Source organism: Tachysurus vachellii, chromosome 7 (genome assembly GCF_030014155.1).
Source record: "Tachysurus vachellii isolate PV-2020 chromosome 7, HZAU_Pvac_v1, whole genome shotgun sequence".
Classification (NCBI taxonomy): Eukaryota; Metazoa; Chordata; class Actinopteri; order Siluriformes; family Bagridae; genus Tachysurus; species Tachysurus vachellii.
In genome coordinates this window covers 13,518,162-13,545,885 of record NC_083466.1, presented here as the reverse complement: position 1 = coordinate 13,545,885, position 27,724 = coordinate 13,518,162, and the positions used below count along the sequence as shown (strand labels likewise).

The following is a 27,724-nucleotide window of genomic DNA, read 5'->3' as shown; positions in this document are numbered from 1 at the left end:
AACTTCCTGAGATCTGTTTGTCAAATGCATAAATTAGTTCTTTTTTACTTTTTTAAAGTAACATTTTACAGTATAAATTGTTATATGATTTATTCAGCTTTGTTTTGTTAAGAGTTTCAGGAATAGGTTTAACGCATATTTATTAGTTAAGAGAAAATCTCGCTCTGGATCTTTACGCTTTAAAAATAGGAGGGGAAAAAAAAGTGTTAAATCAGTGAAAACTGATTAATTGGGAGAAGAATGTCAGTAGTATTCTATGACTGACAGGTTTGTTAAAATCTCTATAAGTCTGTCATTCATTGAACATTGAATCCAGGGGCTGTATTTGTTTGAATTTTGAGTTTCTGACAAAGTTGCTGACTAATTTCTCTCACTCTTGATCCAGTAAAGTAACTTCGAAAGCTAATTCTAACACAACCTTCAGTTACAAGGATAGCCATATTTTCTTTTCACTCAGAAATGAAAAAAAAAAAAAAAAAAGTCTTATTCCTGACAGATTCAGCAGAGAAGGATTTTGTTGGAGCCACACTGGTACAGGTCCTACATAAGCTGCTGACAGAAGAGAAGAGCGCTCCTGAGATCAAATACAACTCCATGATCCTCATCTGCTCTGTCATGGGTTCAGGTGAGGGACGTCTATACTGTGGATACGAATCTGCATTTCAGCTGATACTAATCTGCAATAAATGTAGTCTAAATGTCTTCAATTCTGCGATTCTTATGGTATTCACCTTGAAGTACATTATTCAGTTCCTTATGAATTAACTCTGTAAGTAGCTGTAGTGAAACTGATGAGTTTTGATGTGAACGTTAACTGAAGCTCTTGATCTGTATTTGCATGATTTTTATGCATCATGCTGCTGCCACATGTTTAGCTTATTAGTTAACTGCAGAATGCACAGGTCTTCCTAATAAAATGAAATAATATAGAGTATACACGATATAGGCAGAAGTATGTGGACACTTTACCTTTCCACCCCTAAATAGAAACACAGTTGTCTAGAATTTTGTTGTTGTAGGATGAAGCTTTCCCCTCACTGCAAAGTATATTCGCTCCGTAAAGACATGGTTTTCTGAGATTGTAGTGGAAGAACTCCACCGACTTCCGTGCCTGATCTCATTAATGCTCTTGGCTGGCTGAATCCCACAGCTACACTTTTTAAAATCTAGTCGAAAGCCTTCCCAGAAGTTTATTATAACAGTAAAGTGGGACTAAATCTGCAATGTGATGTTCAACAAGCATGTATGGGGTTGATGATCAGGTGTCCACAAACCTTTGCCCATATAGTGTCCAGTATATAAACTAAACGTGTACATGATTGTTTCACGATGCCATGCAGCAGCTTGATAAATGAATGATGTTCAATGCATGAAGACTAGCAAGTGAAAGTCTTGTATTCAGACTTGTATTTACAGATGTTTGTTAAACTGGTTTAATAGTTACCCAGCATGATCTTTGTAGCCAGGCCGGACAAGGTTAGCTAAAGATAGCTAATGAAAATATTTCTACATTGTTTCAGGGGAAATATATTTACATTCAAGTAAAAAAATGTATATTATATTTTAGGCAATACCAACAATTCTGGTCAAAACCAAATCAAGTCATTATGCAGGCAAGGTTCAGACATGCCAACGTCCTGCTTGAGAATGACAAGCGATCATGAAGTTTGATTTGTACAGTCATTCTTTCTTTTCAGAACCTCTACATAAAGAAGTACAGAGCCTGGCCTTCATTGATGTGGTGTCCAAACTGCGCTCCCACGAGAACAAAACGGTGGCCCATCAGGCCTCGCTAACAGAACAGAGGCTAACGGCACAGAGCTAAAGACTCTTTCAACACACAGCACACACTCCAACCACTCTCTGCCTGCCAGCCCTCCTTATACACAATCTCTTATACTCCTACGAATCCCACTGTTTCCCTCTGTCATGTGCCAAGGTATCCAGTCCCACTCTGGCCTATCCTCCCTGCTATAAAGTCCCCTCTACTCACCCAGCTCGTTTCACGCATGTGTTCAACACTTCGTAGGACATCGTAGACTGCCTTCTGCAATAGGTTGTGTGAGTGAGCTAGGGAGCGTGCAACACATAAAAAGACCATAGCTGTGATTAAACAAAGCGTTCGCATCTCATTAAGGGAAGACAAAAAAAAAATAGACAATAACTACATGAGGGCTAGAGGAGAAACTAGCGCAGCCATATGTTCATGCCGTGTAGACCACACGTGTTCTGTGTAGCTTGAAAACTTGCTGATTTTGACACCTGCATGTTTTTTAAGTAGTTTAATTTAATAGTGTGTCTGTTCAGCTAGCCAGTCCTCACTCTTTAGCCAGATACACTCCTCTCCTTTAATATATACAAGTACCTGCCTTTGACATGTTCGAGTAGAGATCAAATGTGTTTGTACTGTATGTGGGATGACAGGACCAGAGAGAAACCTCCTTACATTTTAACCTCCCCCATGGTCCTAGTGCCACTCATGTTCATAACTATGAAGCCACTTTACCGGAACGAGCTAATTCTATATATATCTCTAGTCTGTTGAATTTTGAAACAGATTAATACAGTCATATGGATATTATGAACAAATAATGGCGTCTTGTTAACAATTAATTAACTATTTCTATTTGCTGCATACACTTAGTCAGGATAGTGAAACTGATAAATGATAAGTACGATGTTAATAACGTTCTGCTATATAATGTGTTGGGGTATAGCACACTGTTTAACATGTCTGCCTTTACAGCAGGTATAATAACTCATACAGACATGGATCATTACAGGTCCATAAATAAATAATGCAATTATGTCAAATGTCAAGAATGGACTCCGACAAGTCAGTGTGTGTGTTTTTATGTTTTAAGGTGGTTGAAATACTGCCAACAGTTCCATAATCCTTGACCATTGAGTAACAACCTATTCTGAGTCTCTTAGATCTCTTGAGTGCTCTCTATCCAAGGTGTACATTTGATACTGTGGCACATTTTTATTTCCTGAGCTTGATTTTGCATGTTTACAGGTTTGTCTTTTAACAACCCACTGAATATCCCAAAACATGCTTTTCCACTGCATGTTGGGATACCGTACCACTCTGATGTTGCCACGTTGTTTGGTAAATGTTATTTATCAGATTTGTAACCTTAAGGAACCACTCAGAAATCCAATATATCTATATTAACTGCATTACAGATATTTAAACTCGACTAGTTGTTGTAAATGTCACTGATTAATTGTACAGTTGGAAGATAGAAAATGATTATTAAAGACAATTGCTGGCGATGGATTCATGGTTTTATGACTTTTTCTTATAAACTACGTTTATTCCAACCGAATAATTTTAAACCTATGAAAACCTTAATTCTGCTTTAGCAGCACTTCATTTAAACTGCCTTTCTATTCTCAGAACTACCATTAACTTGCAGGGAAAAGTTTGTCACACTGTTTTGCGCTCTGTAATCAGCAGCTAAAATATTAACACCATCTAGGTGTGTTTGCAAGATGCCACCTTTCCTGTGTGGCAGTTATTTTGCAGTGGAACATGTTTTACTCTCTCAGAGAACTGTGTAGTGTTGAGAATGGTGACAGAAGACAGTAGCAGTAGAACATTTAGGACACCTCAGTAGATACAAGGGAAATGTGAAGCTTTTTGTTTAATGGAAAAAAATGCTTTTTTTTTTAGCATAATGTAAGACTATATAAAATATTTTTCCACATGTATGGAGTGTAAAAAATCCACAGCTGATCCATATTAATATTAATATATCCACTGACTGGCGTTTACACTTTCCGGGTGAAAGGGTGTGTGTGTTTGTCAGAGAGTAAGAGAGAGAGAGAGAGAGAGTGTGTGTGTGTGTGTGTGAGAAAGCGAGAGAATGTGTGAGAGAGATTGAGTGCTGTGCTGTAGTATCTGCTGGGGTTTTTACACCAGTGAAAAATGTTACCAATATACACGACAGCAATATACATTTTTCATGTGTACTAAATCAATTGAAATATGTGACAGTGTTACAGTTAATAGCATTTTTATTACCTTTCGGTTACACAGTTCATCCAAACACTTGAGAGAATCATCTGTTTCCCTTCCCACATCGCCTGTAAACTAATCTGGGAAATGTGGTCATGTGAAGGAGAATGAGATCCATAAACTAATATTAGGGCTGATTTTACACCACAGCAAATTCTCACTAATTCTCACTAACTTCATACACAATCCTTTCCTCATCTCATCAATAATGTGACTGTGAGCAGGTGAAAAAGACTTTGTTTATTTGATAAAATGGTTAAAGTACAGCACAGAATCAAGATTTCACATTTCCTCCAATATTAGTTAAGCTGATTACAGTAAGTCTGTGTTAGAGAAACATTCCCTTATACATTTTACATCCTTATAGTTTACATTACACATTTCTGTTCATTATCTGACATTTCTTTATTAATTCCATTTGACTGACTGCTTAAATAATCTGTATTCTTGTTCCCCCCCCCCATGGAAAACCACTATGAAATAACTCTGAAAAATACTTAGTATTATAGAAAGTTTTCCCCTGAACACTTTTTGAATTCGGTTTATAATCTAAATTGATATTCCCTGTTACTGACGTTACATCTTTGCCGGGACCTCTGAGTTTTTCGATTGGTTTATAAATCATTTGACGATACTTTCATGGTACGTCCTGCTGGTGTCAGAAGGTTGTTCACTGACGATGATGGACTTTCACCTGCTAGAGTACAGGTTCATACCTTTTGACATATGACAGAAAAAATGCTCATCAAAATTGTAATGTGTTGAAGAAGAAATAAGAAGTCACTGTCCAAAAACTGGACCAAAATAGTTTCTTCAGTATAATATCTGTATGTGTCTTTATGGAACATTAACAGGTGAAAAAAAAAAAGAAAGAAAAATGTGGTGCAAGAGTGCATTTTTATAGACAAACACACATCTGATGAACTTGGCATGTTGAGTTCAGCTGCTGGGGTCATTATTCCTGTGTCCTGTAAGTACAAAAAAAAAAAAGTTTGTTTTACTTAAAATAGTTCTGGCTCTACAGTGTAAAAGTGTGTTTAGTAAAAGTCAGTTACCTGTGAATGACTGAAGGAACATTATCTTCATGTGAACAAACTGCAAAGTAGAAAAAAAGAGAACAAATGAAGAGTAGGAAAGAAAATCAAATCATCCGATCAGCTAGTTGAAGAAAAGTGGTTATGGCGGTTTGCTAATACCTAGAACACGTGCAGGTTAACTGTTAGCGAGGTTCTGATTCGATACAGATGCTTTATCTTTTCACACTGAGGACAACTGAGGGACTTGTACACAGCTATTACCAAAGGTGCAAACATCCTCAAGAAGGAAATACACCATCTTAAGAGCCAGGTGGATGTAAACTTTTGTACAGAATGATCAGAGTAAATATAACTCCAGCTATATTACACTATATTTAATATTCCACAATTTTTTGCATTGATAAACCAAAATTTCTTTCTTACTCTTTAAACTGATGTTGGCTTGCAGTGCATTATGGGAATCAATGCGACTAATGCATATGAAGACCTGAATATAACCTCCACCAATATAACTAGTATCAAATGGATTCTGAAATTAAACACTAAACACTAAAATGTCTGTGGTTGCAGTAAGTGGAAGGGAACACACTAAAAGGTCCAGTGCTTTTGCTGCTACTTCAGGCTTGAAGCTTAGTCATTGCTGGAATAATCTACTTCCTGCACAACTCTGTTCATTTTAAAAAGCCCAAATCATACACAAATCATTCAACCTCCTCTCCTTCATGTTCTGTCTGACTTCTGATCAGACATTCCCAGACTGTTGAAGGTTTGTGTCAGTCTGAGGTTCCATATCGTGATGCCGCCACCACAATGCTTTAGTCTACAGCTATAGCTGGTCAGGTGATGAGCAATGCAAATCATAAAAGTTCTATTATGGTCACATCAGGCCATTTAATCCTGATTTCTGAGGCCAGAGATTCCTTAAGGTATCTTTTTGGAAAACTTGTCGAGTGCCTTTTATGGCAAGAGCTGGCTGTTAGTCTATATGACCATAAAGGCGTGAATGGTAAAGCGCTGTAGAGATAGTTATACAGAACCTCAGGGTTTTGCCCACCAGCTGTGCACATTAGGATCTTCAAAGGTGGAGAAATCCTTCATTTTTTCTTCCCCAGGTCTACTGTGTGCCTTACCACAATCCATTCATGAAGAATGAGTCAGTATGTGGGGATTTATACAGACAGACACACCCCAATTGTGGTCATTTAACTGAATTTACCACATTTTACTGGAAAATCTACTTTTAAATCACATTATATATATAAGCAGAATTTAAAAGTAATTTGAAAGTATATTTAAAAAATACTTAAAGAATAAAGTAATAATAAAGAATTTAAAAGTAGATTTATAATCTACTGATAATTTAATAATCTTTTTTTTTTTTATATAATCACATTGTTTATAAGCAGTGCATGAATTATGCCTCAGGTTTGGCTCTATACTCCAGCACATGTTGTTAAGAAAATGGCTATTTAATATTAAAGGTCATTCTATAAAACCTATGCACATCTAATATGGTGTGAACCATGTAAACTCATGGCCCTTTTAATATTGCTTCGAATCGTTCAGGTCTACTTCCAAAAAGCCATTCAATTTTTCTGAACAGTTCGGGAAAGTTCTCCAGAATGAAGAACGTCTTAAAAAATGTCTTTTGACGGACATCCACTGACGTCCACTGATCTTATATCACTGAAGGTCACAAGCCACTGAAACTAGCAAAAGTTGCAGATGGCTGCATTACAGACCAAGTCGAGCATCACCAGAGAAAAGATTTAAAGATTCCAGACAACTAAGAGCTTAAAATTCTAATATAATTTCTTACATTGTGCATATCATTATGTGTGATGCTACGGTGTAACAGCAGTGATTGTTAAATGTTTGACCCAATACCTTTACCATTTCTTCTTCCCATTCTATACTTTAAAGGATATTTTAAGGGAAAGTTAGCCACAGCTTGCTGTTTCCAGCTCCTAAGAGTTTCCTTGGTTTAGACTGGAACACCTGAATGTTTAAGAGTTTTCTGAATTGTCATGCAAGAAAACTGACAAGCAGCTATTTGTTTTGTTTTCATTTCTATTTTATTAGCAGCTGCTAGCGAATGAGGAGACCATCAACAAACATTACGAATAGTGAGCTGACTTTTCCTGGAGTACAAAGCTGAAACAACAATAAAATATACTGTCCGAAAAATTACATCCTACTCTGTAATGCTTATGAAAAGAGTGTTGGTGTGAAAACATCCATAATCTCGAGGAAGGCAAGATTCATATGGACACGTAAAGGAGACTTAGGAAAGCAAAGCCAGCTTCTAACTGGCACAGAGAACGAGAGAGACGCTGGGGTATCAAAATAATAAAGCCTGCTATTAGGTAAAAAATCCATACTGAGTAGGTCTGTGGAATTGATTTTTCAGTTTAGATGTGGTGCAAATGTCCCTGTACATGTTAACCTTAATATACACATCATACTTAGATGTGAGTAATAACAAGCTAACACTGTGCTGGGATCGGCAAATAAAACTGAATCAAATCTGCTCTTGCTAAAGTTTTACAATCATTCAGTCTTGCGGTTATTTCCATGTCTAAAAGGACATTGGTAAAGGTTTCTAAGTGGCCTACAATTGTATCCATCAGGTGAGCGCCTCTCTGTACACTGAGGCTTTCTCTCTGGAGTTGTACAGGGGGCGATGGGCAGAGGAGGAGGAGGAGGAGGAGAGGTGGTGCCGTTTATCAGCTTGCTTAAATAGTTAATGGTGTTAAAGTATGACTGTTATAAAATAAAAGTATGATAAAATCCTAATGATGTCTGCAACGGAGTATTTACAAAATCATTTGTATTAGAAGAAAATAAACTACACCACGCATCTAGATTAATTATGTTTATATAAAGCCACACAGATACAAAATGTTTGAGTATTAATATAAAGAAAGGCTTATTTGACTTTCTTATATGATCCACATTCTGAGAAGCCTCCAGCACTAGTATCTTGTACTTGATGTCAAATCTGAATATGTATAAAAGCAGAAGGAAAATAAACAAAGCAGGCCTACTGAGGATACAGTGTGGCTAAGTGTGCAGTGAGTTGCTGATGCATGCAGAAGAATAAGCAAAGAGATCTTCACTAATTACGTTATTAGCTTGATCAAGTTCACTTACCAGCTCGCCTGCACAGCTTCAATATCACTCACTAGATTTTGGGCCAGGCATATACCAAAAATCTGCCAAACAGACGGCAAATTTAGACACGTTTCTCATCTTATATACACATTAAACCAAATAACGTTGTATGTTCTTCCCTGTGGGAATAGAGAAAATATCATTCAAAATAGAAATGATTAGAAAAGGTAAATAGATAGAATTTCTGACGATATTTATGACACATTGTACAGAGTGATCGTATCCACTCACAGAACACTTTATTAGGAAAACCTGCACAGTCGTGCAATGATCTACTCAGACATGTAACAGCAATACAGTGCATAAAATCACCTGTAAGGTCTGCACAAATTGTGTGATGCAGTCCTGCCAACATGGACCGTTTCTAATATCTTGTGGTATCCATGTTACAACTGAGGCTGTTTTGAGCAGAAGGCCACCCAGTATTCATGTATTGTTCCTAATAAAGTGCTGAATGAGTGTATATTTGCTTAGGTTAGGGCCTCTTCTTCAAGTCAAAGAAAATGACAGTGTACAAATACATTCTACAACTCTGTGGCAAAAAGTTGGGTGTGAAGGCCAGATGTTCACATACTTTTCACCATGTAGTGGATTTAGCGGCTTGACGGTGAACACTGCACTAAATCACCTTGTACTTTTACAGTGACAGATACAATGCCATTCATATTTGTAAAAAAAAATATATATATATAAGGGGTAAGATGTTGCGAAGGTTAAAAGTCTTAGCTATAAATACAAACACAGAGGGGTTCATGAAGTTTACCTGTAGCAGGGCAATTCCTATAAAGATGCCTGCTACCACTGTCAGGTTGTCCTGTAACCACTTCTCAAACTGAGGTACACAGCCCTTCACGTATATGTAGGTCTTTTGCTCGTCATCCTACAGAAACAACAACATATTTATGTAATTACATTTATTACATATTACTCTTGCAGAATTGTTGACTCTCTCTTATAATGTTTATAATATGATTAAAAGGTAGCACAATGTTCATTTTCATTTTGTTTGGTTTGCAAGCAATAATAATAATAATAACAACAACACCAATAATGATAGTAATATTATTATTATTATCATCATCATCATCATCATCATCATCAACAACTACAGTAATAATAATAATAATAATAATAATACCAATAATGATAGTAATATTATTATTATTATCATCAACAACTACAATAATAATAATAATAATAGTAATATTATTATTATCATCAACAACTACAATAATAATAATAATAATAACAACAATAATAATAATAATAATAATCATCATCATCATCACCACCATCATCATCATCTGTGGTCTGATTCATGGCCTGCAGAGGGCTCCACATGCCCAGTGTGACATACTGGATCATTTACATGCAACAGATAGTAGGCACCTTTAATCAGGGCAATTTCTAAAAGTTTTCCAAAGGTGATCAATTCTCATTTTTGCATCCTGTAGCCCTACACAAGCTGTGTATAAAGATGAGAAAGATATTTTCCATCTTTCCATGTTACAATAGTTGGAATGCTTCCTATTGTTTTTAGAAATGTGACTTCGTTCTCCTGAACATGGAATTTGAGGAATGGACTGCAAAAGATAAGAATAGCATAACGTACCAATTTAGCCCGGACATCATATCCACATTGTGTATTGATGACATCCTCCTAAAGAAAAGGAAGTAGTGCAGAAATAATAGTTCCTCTTTAGCACAGTAGAAGGCATTCATAAGATTAGACATAGAAAGCAGTACTGTTGTACATTTGGGCTGGTTCAGCTGGATGAAAAAGGCTTCTTCTGTTATGTTCAGTATTTACTCCAATTTGCAGGTTAAGCAAATCCTAGTTTTGTTTTCCTGTCATTTTCCTATTTAACTAGAAAGAACAGTAAATGCTACACACATCTATGGGCTGACGGGTTTTTCTTTCCTGTGTGTAATTAAATCACTTCAGCAATCAGCCAAAATGTTTAACGATTTCAGATGAAGAGTTACAGCTGATTAAACAATAAAAGGTTGACAGCTCATGGCATATTCTAATAAATGCTCTTTACCTTAAATGGCCTTCTCTGACTCACTTGTTTTTGTGTTGTAATCTAAAAGGACAATCTGTAATCGGATTCTCCTGATAATTCTCTGTTCTGAGATTTATGGAGTTTGATGGAGTGATGTTTGGTGAGATCTAGGCTTGGCTCTGTCCTTATTTCACAATACAACTCCTCTTTTGGAAAGTTCCTGCAGTCGATCACTGCTATGCTGAAGAATAACAACTCAACATGTCCTCCCCAGAGGAGACCTCAGTCTAACCTCAGCGTTTCAGCTCGCTGCACTGCCATTTCAAGCCTAGAAGAAGGATCAGCTTGACCTTTTGAGGACAAAAAACTTCAACTGAAAATAATACGGTTATTGCAGGTTTGCACTGTAAGATCAGTAAAGTCTGTAAAATCTGCTGTGTGGGAAATGTGTGAACTCATCATCCATGCACTCATTATCTTGTAACTTTACTAGTCTAACTGCTGTCTAAGTGCTGCCAGAATGTACTATTAGAACACTGCAATGACTCCTGAGTGGCACAACAGAAGAATTCGTCTTATGTATCTAATTCGCCTCCTGTCGTTAAATCCTACATCTGAAATTCTTATCCTGATGATGCTTTAGCCATCTATGACTAGGAGTCTCTATCTCTGTCTCTCTCTCTCTCTCTCTCCGGTCAATCAGAGCGACGCTAGCCAATCGTGTATGTGGCAGATTACTTGTGACTTATGAGGTACATTGTGAGTTATATGAGGTACATTACAATACCTCATATAACTGCAGCTATTATATTAAGTGTTCAGTATTTTTTGCACATGTAATATAGAATATACAGTATGCACCAGGTTGCACAGATGCACTTTATGTGGCTAGGACTAACTTACTTAAGTCCTTAGCTCTGTCTTTGTTCTATGTACTGTAGCACCAGGGTCCTGGAGAAACGTTGTCGCATTTCACCGTGTACCGTTCCTGATATATCTACTCCAACTCATTTCTCTCTTACCGCTGGGTCCTTGGTGCAGCAGGAGAAGGGAACGCCACACTTCTCTCGGCTGGGGTTGGTGTCTGTGCAGTTGAAGTATACGTTCATATTCCAGTCACTGGCTCCAAATGCCCCACAGCACTCCCACTGCACACAACAGATCATCAAATACTTGAAAAGCCCATGAGAATCACTCAGATGTTTACTTAATGCTGAAAGAATTCCTAGTTAAAAGCTGGGAGTGAAATGTGTTATAAAGGTCTTCAGAGGGGTTTTTTATAGAGGAGTAGGAGTTAGTCTTAAACATAATGTATGACAGTGGCTTCGGCGTAAATAAACTGAGCAGGCAGTACAGCATGTAGTATGTCCTGGTTGTGCCTTAATCAGCCATTTCTACATTGTTTCTCATAGTGCTGCTGGAAAGATTTGATTACTGATCAATTCTATGACTACGACAACATCTAAATGAGCTCTTCATCATCATCATCAATTGCACTGGATCTTTGTGTGTGTGGAAATTAGTGTGTGCACGTCCTTTCTGTTTCAGTGCACTCAACAGCAGAACTGTTAGGCACAATTTCACTCTGAGAAGTGTTCATATAATATGTGCAAAAGTGAATCTGGTCTGAGTAAAAATAAAAACCTACAGTCGAACCAACAAAGAAACGTTTTTTTCTTCTTTTTTTTCCATTGTAAAACTAATGCATCCACAGTACATTTATCTCAAGTATGTAATATATACACTTCTTAAGGATGCCACCTAAATCAATTGCTGTGTTAGTTTATGCTAATCCAGAGTGCTTGATCATCTCTGTGACAGCACCGGGCTCTGCTAAACTCCAATAGTGAATTATATTCCTAAGCGACTCATCAAGCAGGAGCTGACCTGGCAACTGCAGTTAGATACAAGAGGCCTCAAAATGGAGCTGAGAAGAAAAAAGTTGTGTAGTCGTGAAACTACATTAACTACACTAAAGTGTAAAACAAATGTGTGTTTAATCACATGTAGTGTTGTGGCATCAAAATGTGCATATACTACATTTGCCAAAGTACTATTGACAGCTTCCAGTTTTCGAAGATGGTTTGTTTAACAAAAAATGAAACATTAACAGATCAATTCAGAAAAACAGATAAGCTTCAGCATCCTGCTGGGATGAACGTAGCAAACCTGTCAGCTAATAATACAGAAAATAAATAAGAGTTGCCTTGTGGGGATTCCTCCTATTACAGCCAGCATGATGTAGAACAGATTGCTGTGGTCACTGCCTATGAAAAACAGATATACTGCAATTGTGGCATCTAGCTTCCTGTCCTAATCTTCCTCTCACTCTCTGTCTCAAGTCTCATTAAGCAACATTCACTCTAATGCATCATGCAATGAACACAGCACACACTTTCCACACTTACGTATTCCTGAGTGAAGTCGATGAGATTCTGGAGGTCAATATCATCTCTATAGGCTCTGATGTTATTATTAATGAAGAAGTTGAGCTGGTCTTTGATCCAGTCCTTAAAGACAAAGGCAAGAACCCCAGCCGTCAGTTCCAGGAAGAAGATAATCCCCAGAAACACTGAAAACTGGAGTGGGCAGGAAGAACATGGGGTATTAATTATATTAATAATAATAATAATAATTATAATAATTCAAGGCTTAATTTCTTTTTACATTTTTTCTGATACTAAAATTACAACAGATGAAATGCTACACGATAGAAAACTGCTACATAGGAAAACTGGAAAATGTACAGAATAACTGGCATGAGCTCAAAAGTTTACTTAGATGTAATGAGTCCTACGTCAATATAAGAATGATGTATGAATTTAATTTTAGAACTATTATTTAACGAAGTTCAACACTTTAATGGGCGGATCTTGTGAACTGTCCTCTTTCTTGTATGTCACATATACACACCTCAGAAATGTGTCACATATACATTACAGCACAGTAAAATCCTTTCCTTCATATATCCCAGCTTAGGGTCAGAGAACAGGGTCAGCCATGATACAGTGGCCCTGGAGCAGAGAGGGTTAATGGTCTTGCTCAAGGACCCAACATTGGCATCTTGTCAGTGCTGGGGCTTGAACCTGAGCTGCCAGTGTTCAGGAGATTAAGATTGACTGTTTAAAGAGGATACCATAGATATAGATATAGATATATATATAAAAAAGACTCACAAATTTGAGGAGTACAGTGTTCTCTCTCAGAGCTCCGATGCATCCAGCAAAACCCAGGATAAACATCACACCACCCACCACCAGAAAGAGCCAGACGGGGTCAAAGCCACCCAGATCAGTGATGGAGGATATGTTTGAGAGCACGCCCTGACAGAGAGAGAAAGGGTTAGGTCCTGTTCAGACGTAGTATTAAGATATGATCAGAACTTTCACACACGTGTCCTGATTATTTCCTCACTGACTACACGGCATCACATTTCTCGACCAAAGTTTTCACCAGAAATTCCAAAACATAACATCAGTTCAAAACGAGCAGAGAAAATATAAATGCTGTTGCACAACATCTCATTAAACTCCTGAGCAATGTTGCTGACTGGATGGCCAACAAGATCTCATACAATCAATGGAAGGCCAAACATTTGCTTTATGAATCTCTCATGTGCTTTTTACACCACCAGCACTGAGGAATAAAGAGTAAAAAAAAAAAAAGAGCAAGAAAAGAAAGTCAAATTTACAGAGACGTATTCATTACTGTGTGGGGGAGTGTAAGAGTCTAGGCCTGTGCTGTCAGTGTTCAGGGAATTAAAAAATTTGACTTCACAGCTTTATGGTTTAACAGTGTAGTGTTTTCTTTAACAGAAACATGTGGCAGCTAAATATAGACTAACAGAAGTCTATTACACCCCTCCTGATCTTTACACATTTTAAAGTCTAACATCAAGTCAAACACTGCAAAATTTTTACAGGATCTCTTAACGAAGCAGTATCCAGTTTGCTATATTTCACCTGTAACTAGTTCACTAACATCTTTTGTATTAGATGTTAATACCAAATGTGAAGAGAGTAGCGTTCAAGTGAGATGTAACAGATGGTCATTTAAGTGAAGGCCCGTGTTTACAGCACTAGGAGCATCATTATGTAATGGAATAAAATCATGTTTTATATCATTCTTTGTGCATAAAATTCTTTGGTGAGAATTGGCTTTGATGTTGTCTAAAACACGATCGTCTCTGCTGAAAGCAGACTAACCCCAAATATCCACTTCTCTTCCATGTACACTGAGAAGTTTCTCTGTCTTCAGTGTCGACCGTGCTTGTTTTCACAGTTACATCCTCCCCATGCTAAAATGTGTTCTGATCAGTAAAAATGTGAAGGCAGGCAATTGATGACAAATGCTAACTTTCCAGAAAAGATTTTTTTTTAGGTACATTGCCTTTAATGAAAAAGACCAAAATTATCTACCACTTAAAGACTGCCACAGTCCTACTCTGTACATTTTGCTTAATATCTGGCTCTTTTTGATATACAGCACCTAGAAAGCTGAGGTCTGTCATTATACCCACTCTGGGTTAGCAAACAAAGGCAGACAAAGATTTAAAAACAATTGACTTTACTCAAGATTTGCATCTGACCGAAACGCTGCTGTGGAAAGATGCTCACTTTAAACCGTAGAAATGTCTGACACCCCTGCTGGGTTGAATTTAGATTTACATGAATAAAATATGAAGAAAAAATGAAGACAAATAGAACAATAATAAGAATACACTTTATTATGAATTCAGTTGCTTGTGTACGTGTTTTTGCCAAATCCCCTCTAGCTGAATAAAAAATAGCACACCAACTATACCATAAGATAAGATAGTTCCTCAACCTGCAAAACCCATTCATAGCTCCCTAAACCCAGTTTTCTGAAACCTTCTGTTGCAGGTTATACAAAATCCAGACCATTTACATTAAGCTCTCTCAGACGTCTTGCTATGGAAGTCTGTTCCATTATAACCAAGTATACATAGTCCGCTTCTATGCAGCACCTAATGCACCTTTCATCATGGAAGTTCTTCACCAAATGTGTTTTTGACACTTTCTTACCTTCTCACTCCATGCCCATAGTCCAATCCCCAGGAAGGCCACCCCCAGTAACTAAAAACAAAACAGAAGAAAGGTTCAGTAATTCAACACTTTATTCTAATATACAACATGTGTTCAGGATTTGACCTGATAAGTTCAATGCAACATCTCTATTTACTCTATTTAGTCCTGTCTCTCACTCCACCCAGAAAATGTACGGAATGTACCAGAAAGGAAATGAAACCGGGGTCAGTGAGAGTGAACGTGTACTAAATTTATGATTGCAACAGTTCACCCTGGTAACGATCAGGCCTTAAAGTGAACGCAAGACATCTTAACAAGTACGAACACATTTCCAGGGCAATTATCAACTGATATAATTCTAATACCTAGGTGAGGTTTGAGATGATATAATCTATTGTATTTGTATGAATAACAAGGTTAAAATAATAAGCTTGCTTTCTGTAATGATTGTTAAAAACCACATGTTCACACACGCCTACACCCACACACAGAAACTCACACACACACACACACACACACACGCACATCAGAAGGACCAAAGGACCCAATCACAGGCAGGAATTTTGTATTATCCATTTATTTGATGTTTACACAGTATACTATTTATATACTAATGATTGTGATTCTCTTACCTAATAAATGTTCCACAGTATAAAGTCAAGAGCACACCACTGCTAAGAAACCAGCAAAATATGAGGGGTTAAACTGCCAGTGTTCACACACAGATGAGACCAGATGAGTCTGGTTCCCCTCAATGCTTTGTCCTCATATCATCTCAGTGAGTTTTACCTTTGCCATGATCACCTCTGGCTTGCTCATTAAAAATAAATGTATAATTTATGTTCTGAATTCATATATTTACAGTATGTAAAGCTGCTTTGTGACTATGTCTGCTGTTAAAAGCGCTATACAAATAAAACTGAATTGACCCGAACTGTTTTGTCAGTGATTCAAGTGAACCGAGATTCAGCTTTCAAAATATATTTACAGGCAGCAATAGTGTGCCAAGCTCTCTAGAAAGCTCTATTTCTTACAGTGTGAGATTAGGACTGACTGACAGTGATGCTTCAAATGATCAGATTTATTGTTCAGTCTGAAACATAGTGTTTCAAGGAGATTCAGTTCAATAAGAGTCCCTATGAGATGACATGTACATGGCATACTGACTAAAGGATGTGGAAAACAATATTTAGCCATTCCAATATACTGTAGTTTGCTGCTAGAACAACCTCCGATCTGCTTGGAAGGCTTTTATTTGATTGTAGAGCATGGCTGTTGGAATTTGTACTCATTCAGCCACGAGAGCATTCGTGAGATCGGGTGCTGATGTAAAGTAAGAAGACCTAATGTGCATTTAGCATTCCAGTACATCCCGAAGGTCTCCAGTGGGGTTGAGGCCAGGGTTCTGTGCAGGACACTCCAATTCTTTCACACTAAAATCAGCTCATCATGTTTCCCTAGAGCTCGTATGTAATGGAAAGGAAACTGTAAAGCTACAGCACACAAAGACACAGAAATTCTGTGCTTCCAACCAAGAGTTCGAGTAAAAACCACATACGGCAGTGATGGTAAGCTGTGCACAAACATTTGGCTATAGAGTGTAGTTCATGAGATCAAAAAAGCTCCTGATGCTAACCAGTTTGAATAGGAACAAGGCTTTCAATAAAGTTCTGTTTATAATAAATACAGCTGCAGGATTTTGAACACTTTTTTGTATCACATCAATGAGAACTCATAGTACACACACACGGTCTGGCAGTGAGAACACCGACGCTCGACTCGTCTGTTTAATGCGATTAGTAATCTGATGCTGTTTGTAAAACAGGGCCTGGAGTGGTCATGGGACTCTTTTGTCATCTCCTGGTTCAATCATTAACGTTGCTGACATTCATATAGGAAATCTGAGTTAAACACGAATAGCTCTTTTCCTAGCTAGATTACACATTTCTGATCTAAAATCATGGAATATATTTTCTATCCAGCATTAGTGAGCAGTCTATCATCTATCAGTTAATGTATGCCTTTGTGAATACAGAACATTATGGCAATATAGAATGACATGAATGACATTCTGCTATATGATTATTATTATATTAGCCAATATGAATTGTTGAAGTAACAATATGTCCCTACATGGGACTGAAGTTGGACAAGGGACCTTTCAAGAGTAAAACAGGAAGCATTCAGCTGTGCACAGAAACCGGATGTTTGGATCTGCCCTTATAACAGCTCTGATCACCCTGACGGCATATTTCCATCCACCCATGTTCTCTACTGCACAGAGTCAACATTGTTCTTTAAAGTTTTTAATACAAGCTATTCATGTTTTATTTCAGGGGCGGCCAACCCACGGCTCCCGAGCCACATGCGGCTCTTTGCCCGGTTTCATGCAGCTCTTATGTTCATATCGAAGTTTGTACAGTATTTGTGTCTTTTTAATATGCATGTTCGCTTCGCTTGAGTTCAATACGGTATTTTCGTCAAACGCAGATGTGAGTGGGGTGAAAATATCTCAAAGTTTCCCAGTAGGAGCAAGATCATTTGAGTAAAGAATTTATGCCAAGTTCGCTCTCAAAATGGCAGGGGAAAAAAAAGGTGATGTTCAAGTGCGCCCATGGGTATGATGTGTCTCTTTGCAGAAACACAGTAAAAAAATGGTCTCGGTCTCTGACCGGTTGGCCACCCCTGTTTTATTTAATCACACTTCACATGCTGTGTACAGCTGAGATGATGTGGTGTGACTTTGCAAGTTATAAGTTATAAGCAAGAGATTTTTTATTTATTTATTTTTAACCATTTTGATGACCATCATCATTGACCAGGTAAAATGTCATAGCATCACTGATGCCTTTATTATTTTCTCATAAGCAGTGTATTCCCAAGTGTATTTATTGTTACTGCTGTTCAACAACATTGCAGTGTTACATGTCTGTGCGTGGCACGGCACATTTTACCTGACTTTTCGAGGTACTTTTTGAAGATGCATAAACAGGTTTGTTGTGTTTTCCAGATGTGCCAATCTTACTTTTGCAAATTTTGTGAACGACCGTTATTTGCACCCTGTCTGGTGTGTTCAAACCAGCTCCATACCACAGATACTGCTGCGCTCCCAAATAAACACCAGCTGGAAATGTGACGCCATGTTTGAGCATTAAGACATTTAAAACGTTCACAAAACCAGTTGTCACCAAATTCTAGTGTGCTGTGCAATAAAACCATGACATGAATTCCAGAAGCTGTACCGGTGGATTATTTCTCTAAATTATGCCCAAGACACATTTTGAATATATAATGTCCTTAGATGTCAGTGTGTGCAGGAGTGTCCAAGAGCGTGAGGCAGCAACTGTTCATCATTACTACTGTACAAACTTACAGTGATTTGTTCGTTCCGGTTTCATCTTCACCTGAAAAGCTTTCATAGTGCAAGTGAAAAAATTCTGTTCCTGAAAATGACCCTTTGAAAGTAACAGTTCAAAAAAGTCATGCTTATCAGAAGGAAGGAAGTGTTATGCGCTAAATACAAGCCCCACAGCCTCGTTTTATTTTAGAACTTGAACAAACAAAGGCCTTTTCTGTTTATTTCTTTCTTTATCTGTTTCTGCACATGTACCAACTTTGGAATTTGTTCACAGGGTCAGCCATGATACAGCATCCCTGGAGCAGAGAGAGTTACAGTAAGGGCCTCACTCAAGGGCCCAACAGTGGCTTGGTGTTGCTGGGGCTTGAATACTATACATGAGTATTAAATACAGAAAGGGCCTGTAGCGCACTATTGCTCAACATTTTCACACTATCCAGAATTCACAGAAGACCCTTTTGTCTGTAGCCAGCAGAAAAGTGTTTCTGTAAATCACTGTATACACACACACACACACGTATACACACACTCTAAATGCTACATTGTGATTTTCACTTCTGCTTAGATGCTAACTGTATTGCATTTTGCTTGTACTTGTAATCAGCACAACAACAAAGTCGAAACTAATGCAATCGAATTCTGAAGCGGAGTCTACATCTACATGTTAAACCCAATTAAAGGAGCAAAGATGAATTGTAATACAATTTTGGTAATTAGAATACATTTTCCATTCCCCTGTTGTTACATGTTAGAAACTCCGCTATAGATACTGTGTGGACAAGGCTGTTTTATTAGTTTAATCTGTCTAGTTGTATTAAATGCCTGGAAACAACAACATGCCCTAAACTGCTACTAAGGAGTCAATTAAACATACTGCATGAGCTGCATGCAAAGATATAACCAGGTTATTTCTTGTCCATCTTGTACTATAAATTCAAATAGTGTTTACAGATATTAGGGGACTTTCTAAACGTATTAGCCCATTCAAGAGCTATGCTGGCTTAGGCTCCTAATCAAATCCTCAACTTATTACAATCTGAGCACCTCCTGTACTACAGTGAGGTTTCCAGGACTGTTTATCTAGTAGGTTTACTTTAATTCTTATAAGGAAAACTGATACACAGCATTCACCTAGTGAAATACAAAGCTAGTGATAATTATACGACCATCACCTGGATGAGACTTGATGCTAAAACATTTTAGATATCTTTTCAATCCTCCGTTATGTCCTCACACTGCACCCTTGCATACATTTTTTAAATGGAAACAAAATGGAAAAAAGCCTCAGAAGACCTACATCATGTACCCAGGAAATGTAATGCAGAAAAACAAAGGACTACATTCACTGGAAAGACCGAGCTAGTGGAGCACGACACTGGAGACCCACTCTGATGACACACAGAACATGGAAAGTGCATCGAAGTGTAACTGTGAAGCTGAAAATATTAAGGAGCACAGTGAGAGAAATATGAAGCAAATGTACACTGTAAATACTGCTGCATGAATTATATTTCATTTTGGTTTTTTTTTCCTTTTAAATAAAACATTTATTTTTTTTCTTTTGAAAAAACATATATTTAAAAAAAATCTAAATCAAACAAGCTTTCTTTTTCTGTCAAAATTTACCTTTAGGTGTAATTTATGTACTGTAAGGCCTATTACGTTATTGCCCCCAAATTTTGGGTGTGCAACATTTCATTGACATTGTGCTTGAAAATAGGACCAATTAAGTGGAATTTTATTTTTTAATATTATGGAAGGTTTTGCAGCTTTTTCCCCCATCCAAGCATTTTTAGCTCTAAAAAAATATTTAAGATTGGGTTTGCCTAAGCTTATCAGGATTCTCAGGGAAAAAAGCCAACAGCAGCAGAAGTGTCAGGATTTACAGGAGGCATGAGGTCAATAAAGAGTATTTATTCCATTAGCCTGCAGTGGAATCAGAGTAAGCCTCTAACTTATAGGACACCAAATCTGTACCTGATTTGTGAACTGAATATTAACATTATACCATTAAAGTGAAACCTGTGCACATTTCACGTGCAAGACCTTTCTAACAAATAAGATAAAGAATAATGCACCAGAAAAACACCACAATAGCCTGATTATAAGGCTGCAATCGTACAAAGAAGTAGTTAAACTTGAAAGTTCTCATGTTGAATTAAAACAGAAATAGAAATGGTGAGAGTCAGACGACTGAGTAATGAGTGACGTTACAGAGACTCTGTAATGCAGATTAGCCTTTAGATAATAAACAATAGGGCATGCAGTACTAACAGATGTTAGGTGAGAGAAATCAGCCCTAATGGCATCTCAGGGAGTTTTTCCCTTGCCACCAGCACCTCTGGCTTGCTCATTATATATATATATATATATATATATATATATATATATATATATATATATATATATATATATATATACACATATATACACACACACAAAACTCCCTAAAAAAAACACTATGTCCACTATAAAATAATACATAAATATATAAATAATATATAAAAAAATATAAAATAATACAAATAAAATTTTTACTGATTTAAATATGGAAAGAGAATCGTAAGGAAAGGAAAAACAGGAAGATGGCAGATATTTATTATTATTATAAAATTAGACAGATATATTTGTGTCCTCCAGCACACGTTTTGTTCTTTGCTTGGTTTAAATGTCTTGTGATCTGAGAGGGACAGAGAGTGACAATGTGCCCTTACTATAGACTACATTGACATGCTATTACAGTAGCTCAGTGGTGTCGAACCTAAGCTCATGAGAAAGGCGATTATTTTGTGCACAGAAACGCGCTCGACACAGTGAACTCTGCATACAGGCTGGAAAATACACTCCTGAGTAAAGTGAAAGGGGGGAAAAGCGTGTAAAAATCGGACGTTAAAAAGTTTTATTGGTCTCCGAAGGACGAAGAAAAGAAGCTCGTTTACAAGAAGGGGATTTAAAATGGACGGAAGAAGACAATATAGTATAGAATAGCAGGATGAGATGAATATCAGCGTGTTTTGTATTAATAAACAAACCCACCTGACTCAATAAGACGAGGTTTGGTCTGTCGGTGTTTACTGGGAATATTTCTTAAAAGAGATATGTCCTGTTAACCGATCTATATCGTTCCTCGTCGTCTAGACTCTTCTCACACAGACTCCTCTCACAAAGACCGCACCGTTTGGAAACCGTTAAACCGAACAAACCGCCAACCGAGCGCGAGCTTCAAACAAAACAAAATATACACTCACCCAAAATATTATGTTAAATCCAAATATAAAGTATTTGATGCAGCAGCTGACTTCCTGTCCATTGTAATGCTTTCCTGACATCATTGATGCTCGTCCACATAAGTCCTTTCTGAGAGAAACGGTGTAGCAGGTTCAGTTTGTTTACCACCGCTTTTTGTCTACTAGAAGCACCCGCATTGTGGTTTATACACACAGAGACATCATTAAGGATTGGGTCCTTGACTCAGCTAAATATTATAGACTTTAATGTATATATTCACGGGACGTGCTGTTAAGCAGAAAGGTACCTGATAAACCCAACGAATCTCGGCTTACTTACACGGTTAATCTAAACCCTTAGTTCTCTGCTTACACTTGACATGGTTGATTTTGATTGACCGAAATCTCGACCAATCAAATGCGCTCTCGTGAAAACGCGGTAGGTGGGACTAAAGACTGCATCACTGTTATTCTTAAGACTTTACCTAGACTTTGCCTGTGAAACTTGTCTATCTTGTCAAAAAAATCGTGTGTTAAATAGCGTTTCTTTTAATTAAAAATTAATAAAAAATAATTAATAATTAAGAACCTCACCGTACGTATAAATTATATTTTTGTCGATCGTTCAGTGCAAAAGATGAATATTTGATAGTATGGATCCGAGTCATCTGGAAGTAAAACACGATTCCTTCAATAAGAGGGTATTACTTCGGTCTCAAAATGGTCCAGTTGTGCAGAGGAGTTTAATGCAAAACCTGCAGGAGGATGTGAAGGTCAGAAACTCCTGCAGGGGGAGACAGCAAACGCCTTTGTGTGATGAATATTCCGTATTTTATTAGTGAGTCGGTTCAACTGACCAATAAGAGTCGAGTCTATGACTTACCAAATGGCTCAGTGCAAATTTTCCCCGAAAACCACCCAAGCTTTCTGGTCTTTGTTAGTCGACTATTTATAATGACCAATTAAGATTACCCTTGTGCTTATTTATCCTTTCACGATGTTTTGATATCTATTTCAAAGTAATCTGAAAAGAATCTGTTCAATTCAATTAGAGTCTACACTGAAGAATTCAAGTTTCAAGTATAGCTGTGAAATTTGGTTAAAAACAAGCTTTTTAGCTGGAATGATTTTTGTAAGAAACACTACACACATAATATATAATACAAAACATATCACATTGTCATTTGCTAGCTAAACAACCTGCTAACATATAGTGCTCTTAAGTGTTTCAGGCCTTATTCTGTGCATATAAATGAGAAACGGTGAACTTTACATTTACAGCATTTAGCAGACACCCTTATCCAGAGTGACTTACAACTGAGCAATTGAGGGTTAAGGGACCACATCCCACATTTAATGTGAAATCACATTCAAGTACATTTATAACTGACAAAAACAAGCTTCTTAAGCAGTGCTCATATTCATGATAATGTATGGGTAAAATTTAATACAAAATTTGCTAAATTTAACAGGAGTTATAATATTACACTTACTGAGAGGAAGGCTAACAAATTAGAGAAGAAACCACAAAGAAAAAGAATTGCTTTTTAAACAGTTGCTTCGGCCTCATTTTTCAGGTCCATTTGAATCTTTTAAATCTCTGAAATGCACAACCATTATTCAGTCTTGTCAGATTATTTTCCATAATACTTAATTTTAGGCATTTTTTGCAGTAAGAGTTGTTCTTGACAGTGAAGCCATTGATTACAAACCTCTTAAGGAGACCATTCATTTTCCCAGTTCATTACTGGATGGCGTACAGTGTAGAAAGCAATATTTATTTTCAAGTGGTCTTTTTTTTCAAGTGCCAAAAGAATAGATGTTTATTGGAAAATGGTTATATTACAATCATGTAATTTTGCTGGAGCTAAGTCCTTATATAAATTCATTACTTTCTTATAAGATTACTATCTATTCTTAACATTATAGTTAATGAACTGAAAAATGACAGAATAACCATATACAAGTAATACAAATTATACATAGTTATACATTAGAAAATCCACAATGTCCTTGTAAAAATGTAGGAATTCCTGTCCTCTTGTGGTCAAAAGAGTGAATGTTCATCCATGCAGGCTGTCTTTTAAACGAATTCATAAGCATTGCATAAATATTTTATAATGCACCACTGGAGGAGTTATGTATGCTTTAAAACCTTTGAGATGGCATAACAGATTTTTATATATATATATATATATATATATATATATATATATATATATATATATATATATATATATATATATATATATATATAGAAGATGAATGAATGAATGAATATATATATATATATATATATATATATATATATATATATATATATATATATATATATATATATATATATATATATATATATATATATATATATATATTGCTTTGTCCTTATTAATAGCACATTCATAAAAGTGTCCACCTGTCTTCTTATCTACTGAGAGGTGAGTATTCACTGTATCTGAGTCATATAGGAGCATGAAATTAAACACTGCTCAGTTGAAATGTTGGTGTTTTGTTTTCATTTAAAACTACCATGTAGTGCCATTCTAATAGTCAAGAAGCTTTAATTGTCATTTCAACTGTATGTAGCTGATGCAGCTACATAAGACAACAGGAGTACACATTTACTTTGAATTATGTAGCTGCATCAGCTGATAAGAATCAGATGTTTTTTTATGTGTTTGTATGGTATCTTCTACATCTTTGTACACACATTATATATCTCCTTACAACTCTGAGTATCAAGAAAGGGTTGAATGATCATTAAGAGTGGTTATCTTTTCTCTCTTCCAGGTCACATAATTTATTTAATATTACCTATTGAGTTTTGATGTGATTCCAGTATTGCTATAAAATATATTTATGCAATGTTTATTTTGAACCATTCACATGAAGTCACCTAAAGTTCAGTCCCCAGTTAACATGATGGATTTCAGCATCTATTGTAACAAGATGTGTTTCCCATTTAATGTATTCTTAAAGGAGATCATAATAATTAAGGAGAATCAAATCGGCAGGAACATGGAACATCATTAGGAACCATGATATTATTTTAATACCCCATGAACACTTAAGCAAGTCTTATTAATGAGTTAAACAGCTTCAGATAACATATATATCTTTCTTATTCAGTTAATGGGTTATATTTTTTCAGTGCCATAACTTTTATGGCTGTGTTAAATAATGGAATTATAATCACATATGCTCTGCCAGCACTTTAGTTTGTATTTGAGTAAACATTAATGTTTTATTTCAACCATTAATACTTGATCTAATATTGTCTGAGCAAACACATCTCTGTGCCCTGATATCTCTTATCTGCTTTATGACGATTTCATTTGAGGCGGTCCGATACATCACCATGAGAGGAGACGTCTCTTGTGAGGTGCAGTGTGGACTGGAATGAAGCACAAGGTTTAAATACAAACAGATTAAATACAACTAAAATGTAGGTGACAATTAGTTTCATGTGGAGGTACCTTTTGTTATTTTCCAAGCGCTTATCCTTTGTTTTCTGATGACCCAGAGTATGATTTGCCTGTTCCTTCATGCACAAACCCCTTTGAAATAGATATATAGTGTATTGTAACACAATACATAAATAGATAGATGAATAGAAAAAATTAAATAATTAAAAAAACATATCAGCTACCTGCAGAAGCTGATGTTAAATTCAGTTGGCTGCAGTATCCATTGACTCAGTTCAGTTTTATTTATTTCAACAAGATGTTCATAAAGCATGCATGTTGTGTCATTTGTGCTTCTTTGCTGTCTCAGTTGTGAATGTTGTTTTATCAGATGAGTGCTCTCTCTACAGTATTGCCTCTGCCTGCGCTCAGAAATCGGCCGCTCTGTTGGCTTCACCTTGTAAGTCACCAACAGAGGCTGGCTTAGAGAGCTTGTGTTTAAGCAGTACAAACTCTGTGTTAGGGCCTCGTGGAGCACCAGGCTGCCACTTTCATCCCTAAAGCGCAGCTGGAAGCCCAAGATGTGTGGTCCATGGACGTGATGAGGTAGAGACTCTGTCACATTGAACACATCATAGCCTGATGCAGGAAGCTGGTCCAGGGTAAGCAGGTACTCAGTGAGGGGGCCACTTATGCTCAGGTTCCCTGCTCCATACGAGAGGCTGTGTACAGCCACGGTTACTGTGAGTGGTTCAGGGTGTAGGGTTTTTCTCAGTAAGATCAACTCAGCAACAGACATGGAGGGTTGTAAGTATGACAAGTTGAACCAGATCCAACCAGGTTTGCTATATTTTGTGCCTAGATAGTAGCCGTATGAATAAGTATTAATGCAATTACTTTATTTGTTTCAATGAAATAAAAAAAAATGGTTTTTACATATGATAAAAATCAACGTTATTTAAGTTTCTGTGCTAAAGAGTAAATTGGAAGTTTCTTACCTTGTACACTTCGGAAACTCTGCACCAGAGTCCCATCTGAATTGCTTCTCGTCCTCGACTCCTGTGTGCTCAGCAGATGGTAAATTTGCTTCATATATGGATGTGGCTTTGCTTGCTGAGGAACGGACAGCTTATTGATGTGAAGCATCTCCAAAATGGCCTTGCTAAGATCCCTGTTTTCAAAATCTTCAGGAAGTTTCTCTACAAACCTCAAGCCACTGAGAGCATTTAGGGTTATAACCACATACAACAAACAAAAAAACCCTTTGCACTCCATGTTAAAAAGACAGATAAAGAAGAGATTTCTGGTCTGTACCTCACAAGATGAAGTCACAGTAGGAAAGCTGAACCTCATTTACTAATTGTGGGTGTAGGAAGGATTCACAAAATGCACACCACACAGCCAAACTTAGAGAGAAAGCAATTACCACTCACACTGAAAATCCCTGGAATGTTACAGTCCATTTGACATGCATTGTGTCCGTGCTGTTTCTGGCAGCAGTGCAAAGCAACAAGTCTTGTTTTGGTTTGAGGGGGCGATCACTTTTCTTTATTTTTTCTTTTTTTTTTTGTGTATTTGCACCTTCTTTTCAGCTTTCTGAACTTTTTACCAAGCTTTTCTATCTGATAATTGTTTATTACAAGTAGATAAACGAAACATTTGATAGCGGAAAGCTTAAGTATGTGTTTTCATATAACATTTTTGTATGTAGTTGTTTACATATTGGTTGTGAATAAAAGGATTAAGTTCCAGTGTTCTGGGTTTGTGGACTTTTTGGATCTGTGTTTTTTCTTTTCGATCCCCTGTCAGAAAGCTTGTAGGTAAATGAGCAGGTAACGCAATATTGCACCTATTGTTAGTGTCATCCCATATGCCTTTTCTACCAGGGTTCTTGGTATAGGCTCTGGATTCACCACCACCCTGACCAGAATAAAGCAATTACTGAAATTCTGGGCCACATGTTTAAACAGCAGATGTTAGTGTTGAGTAATTCAGTCAACCATTGCATTTCTCAGTAGTCCATTGTTTCTTCTTAAATATTGTACTTTCTTACAACTGAATTAACAGAGTATCATTTTAATACACATTTAATTTACCCGAGTTTGGTGTGGGTTTTAAAGAATGTTTTAAAGAACTACACTTAATAAATACTATCAAAATATACATATAAATACATATAAACATATGATTGGATTTGTCATCTGGTGAAAACTGTCACAGGATCTTTAAGATTTTTAGCAAGTAGTGGAATGTCTACAAAATTTAATATTGTTTGTAGAAGCCTTCATTTTAAGAAATAAATGAACAACAAATATAAGCTCATCAGAGAAAAATTATCAATGGTTTATTCCTCCTCTCAATCAAGTGCTTAGTAGCATAAACGTCATATTTTAGCATGGCTGTTGACAATATTGACTTATTGTGAATGCATGGCTTGGCAAAATAC

At 36.7% G+C, this 27,724-nt stretch overlaps 3 protein-coding genes across 8 annotated transcripts in view; 1 reads left to right on the top strand and 2 right to left on the bottom strand.

The window, feature by feature from the left end:
• rap1gds1 (RAP1, GTP-GDP dissociation stimulator 1) overlaps window positions 1-3,283 on the top strand; it is a 32,139-nt gene extending 28,856 nt beyond the window's left edge. For all 6 annotated transcript variants that reach the window (XM_060874425.1, XM_060874430.1, XM_060874427.1 and 3 more), the window contains 2 exons: window positions 497-625; window positions 1,698-3,283. In XM_060874425.1, the coding sequence (XP_060730408.1) occupies window positions 497-625; window positions 1,698-1,825 (257 nt within the window). In that variant the 3' untranslated portion in view covers window positions 1,826-3,283. The remainder of the gene's footprint in view (window positions 1-496; window positions 626-1,697) is intronic.
• Window positions 3,284-4,249: 966 nt separating this feature from the next.
• tspan5a (tetraspanin 5a) lies at window positions 4,250-22,252 on the bottom strand. Its single transcript, XM_060874424.1, has 10 exons — window positions 21,896-22,252; window positions 15,287-15,337; window positions 13,418-13,564; window positions 12,650-12,820; window positions 11,264-11,389; window positions 9,848-9,895; window positions 8,999-9,115; window positions 8,215-8,276; window positions 5,080-5,119; window positions 4,250-4,992 (listed from the first exon to the last, which is right to left on the bottom strand). The coding sequence occupies exons 1-9, from the start codon at window positions 21,977-21,979 to the stop codon at window positions 5,107-5,109; spliced, it is 819 nt and encodes a 272-aa protein (XP_060730407.1). The 5' UTR covers window positions 21,980-22,252; the 3' UTR covers window positions 4,250-4,992; window positions 5,080-5,106.
• A 2,689-nt stretch (window positions 22,253-24,941) lies between these two features.
• Window positions 24,942-26,493, bottom strand: LOC132847956 (bone morphogenetic protein 2). Its single transcript, XM_060873462.1, has 4 exons — window positions 26,277-26,493; window positions 25,524-26,136; window positions 25,351-25,431; window positions 24,942-25,268 (listed from the first exon to the last, which is right to left on the bottom strand). The coding sequence occupies exons 1-4, from the start codon at window positions 26,422-26,424 to the stop codon at window positions 25,124-25,126; spliced, it is 987 nt and encodes a 328-aa protein (XP_060729445.1). The 5' UTR covers window positions 26,425-26,493; the 3' UTR covers window positions 24,942-25,123.
• Window positions 26,494-27,724: the final 1,231 nt, after the last annotated feature.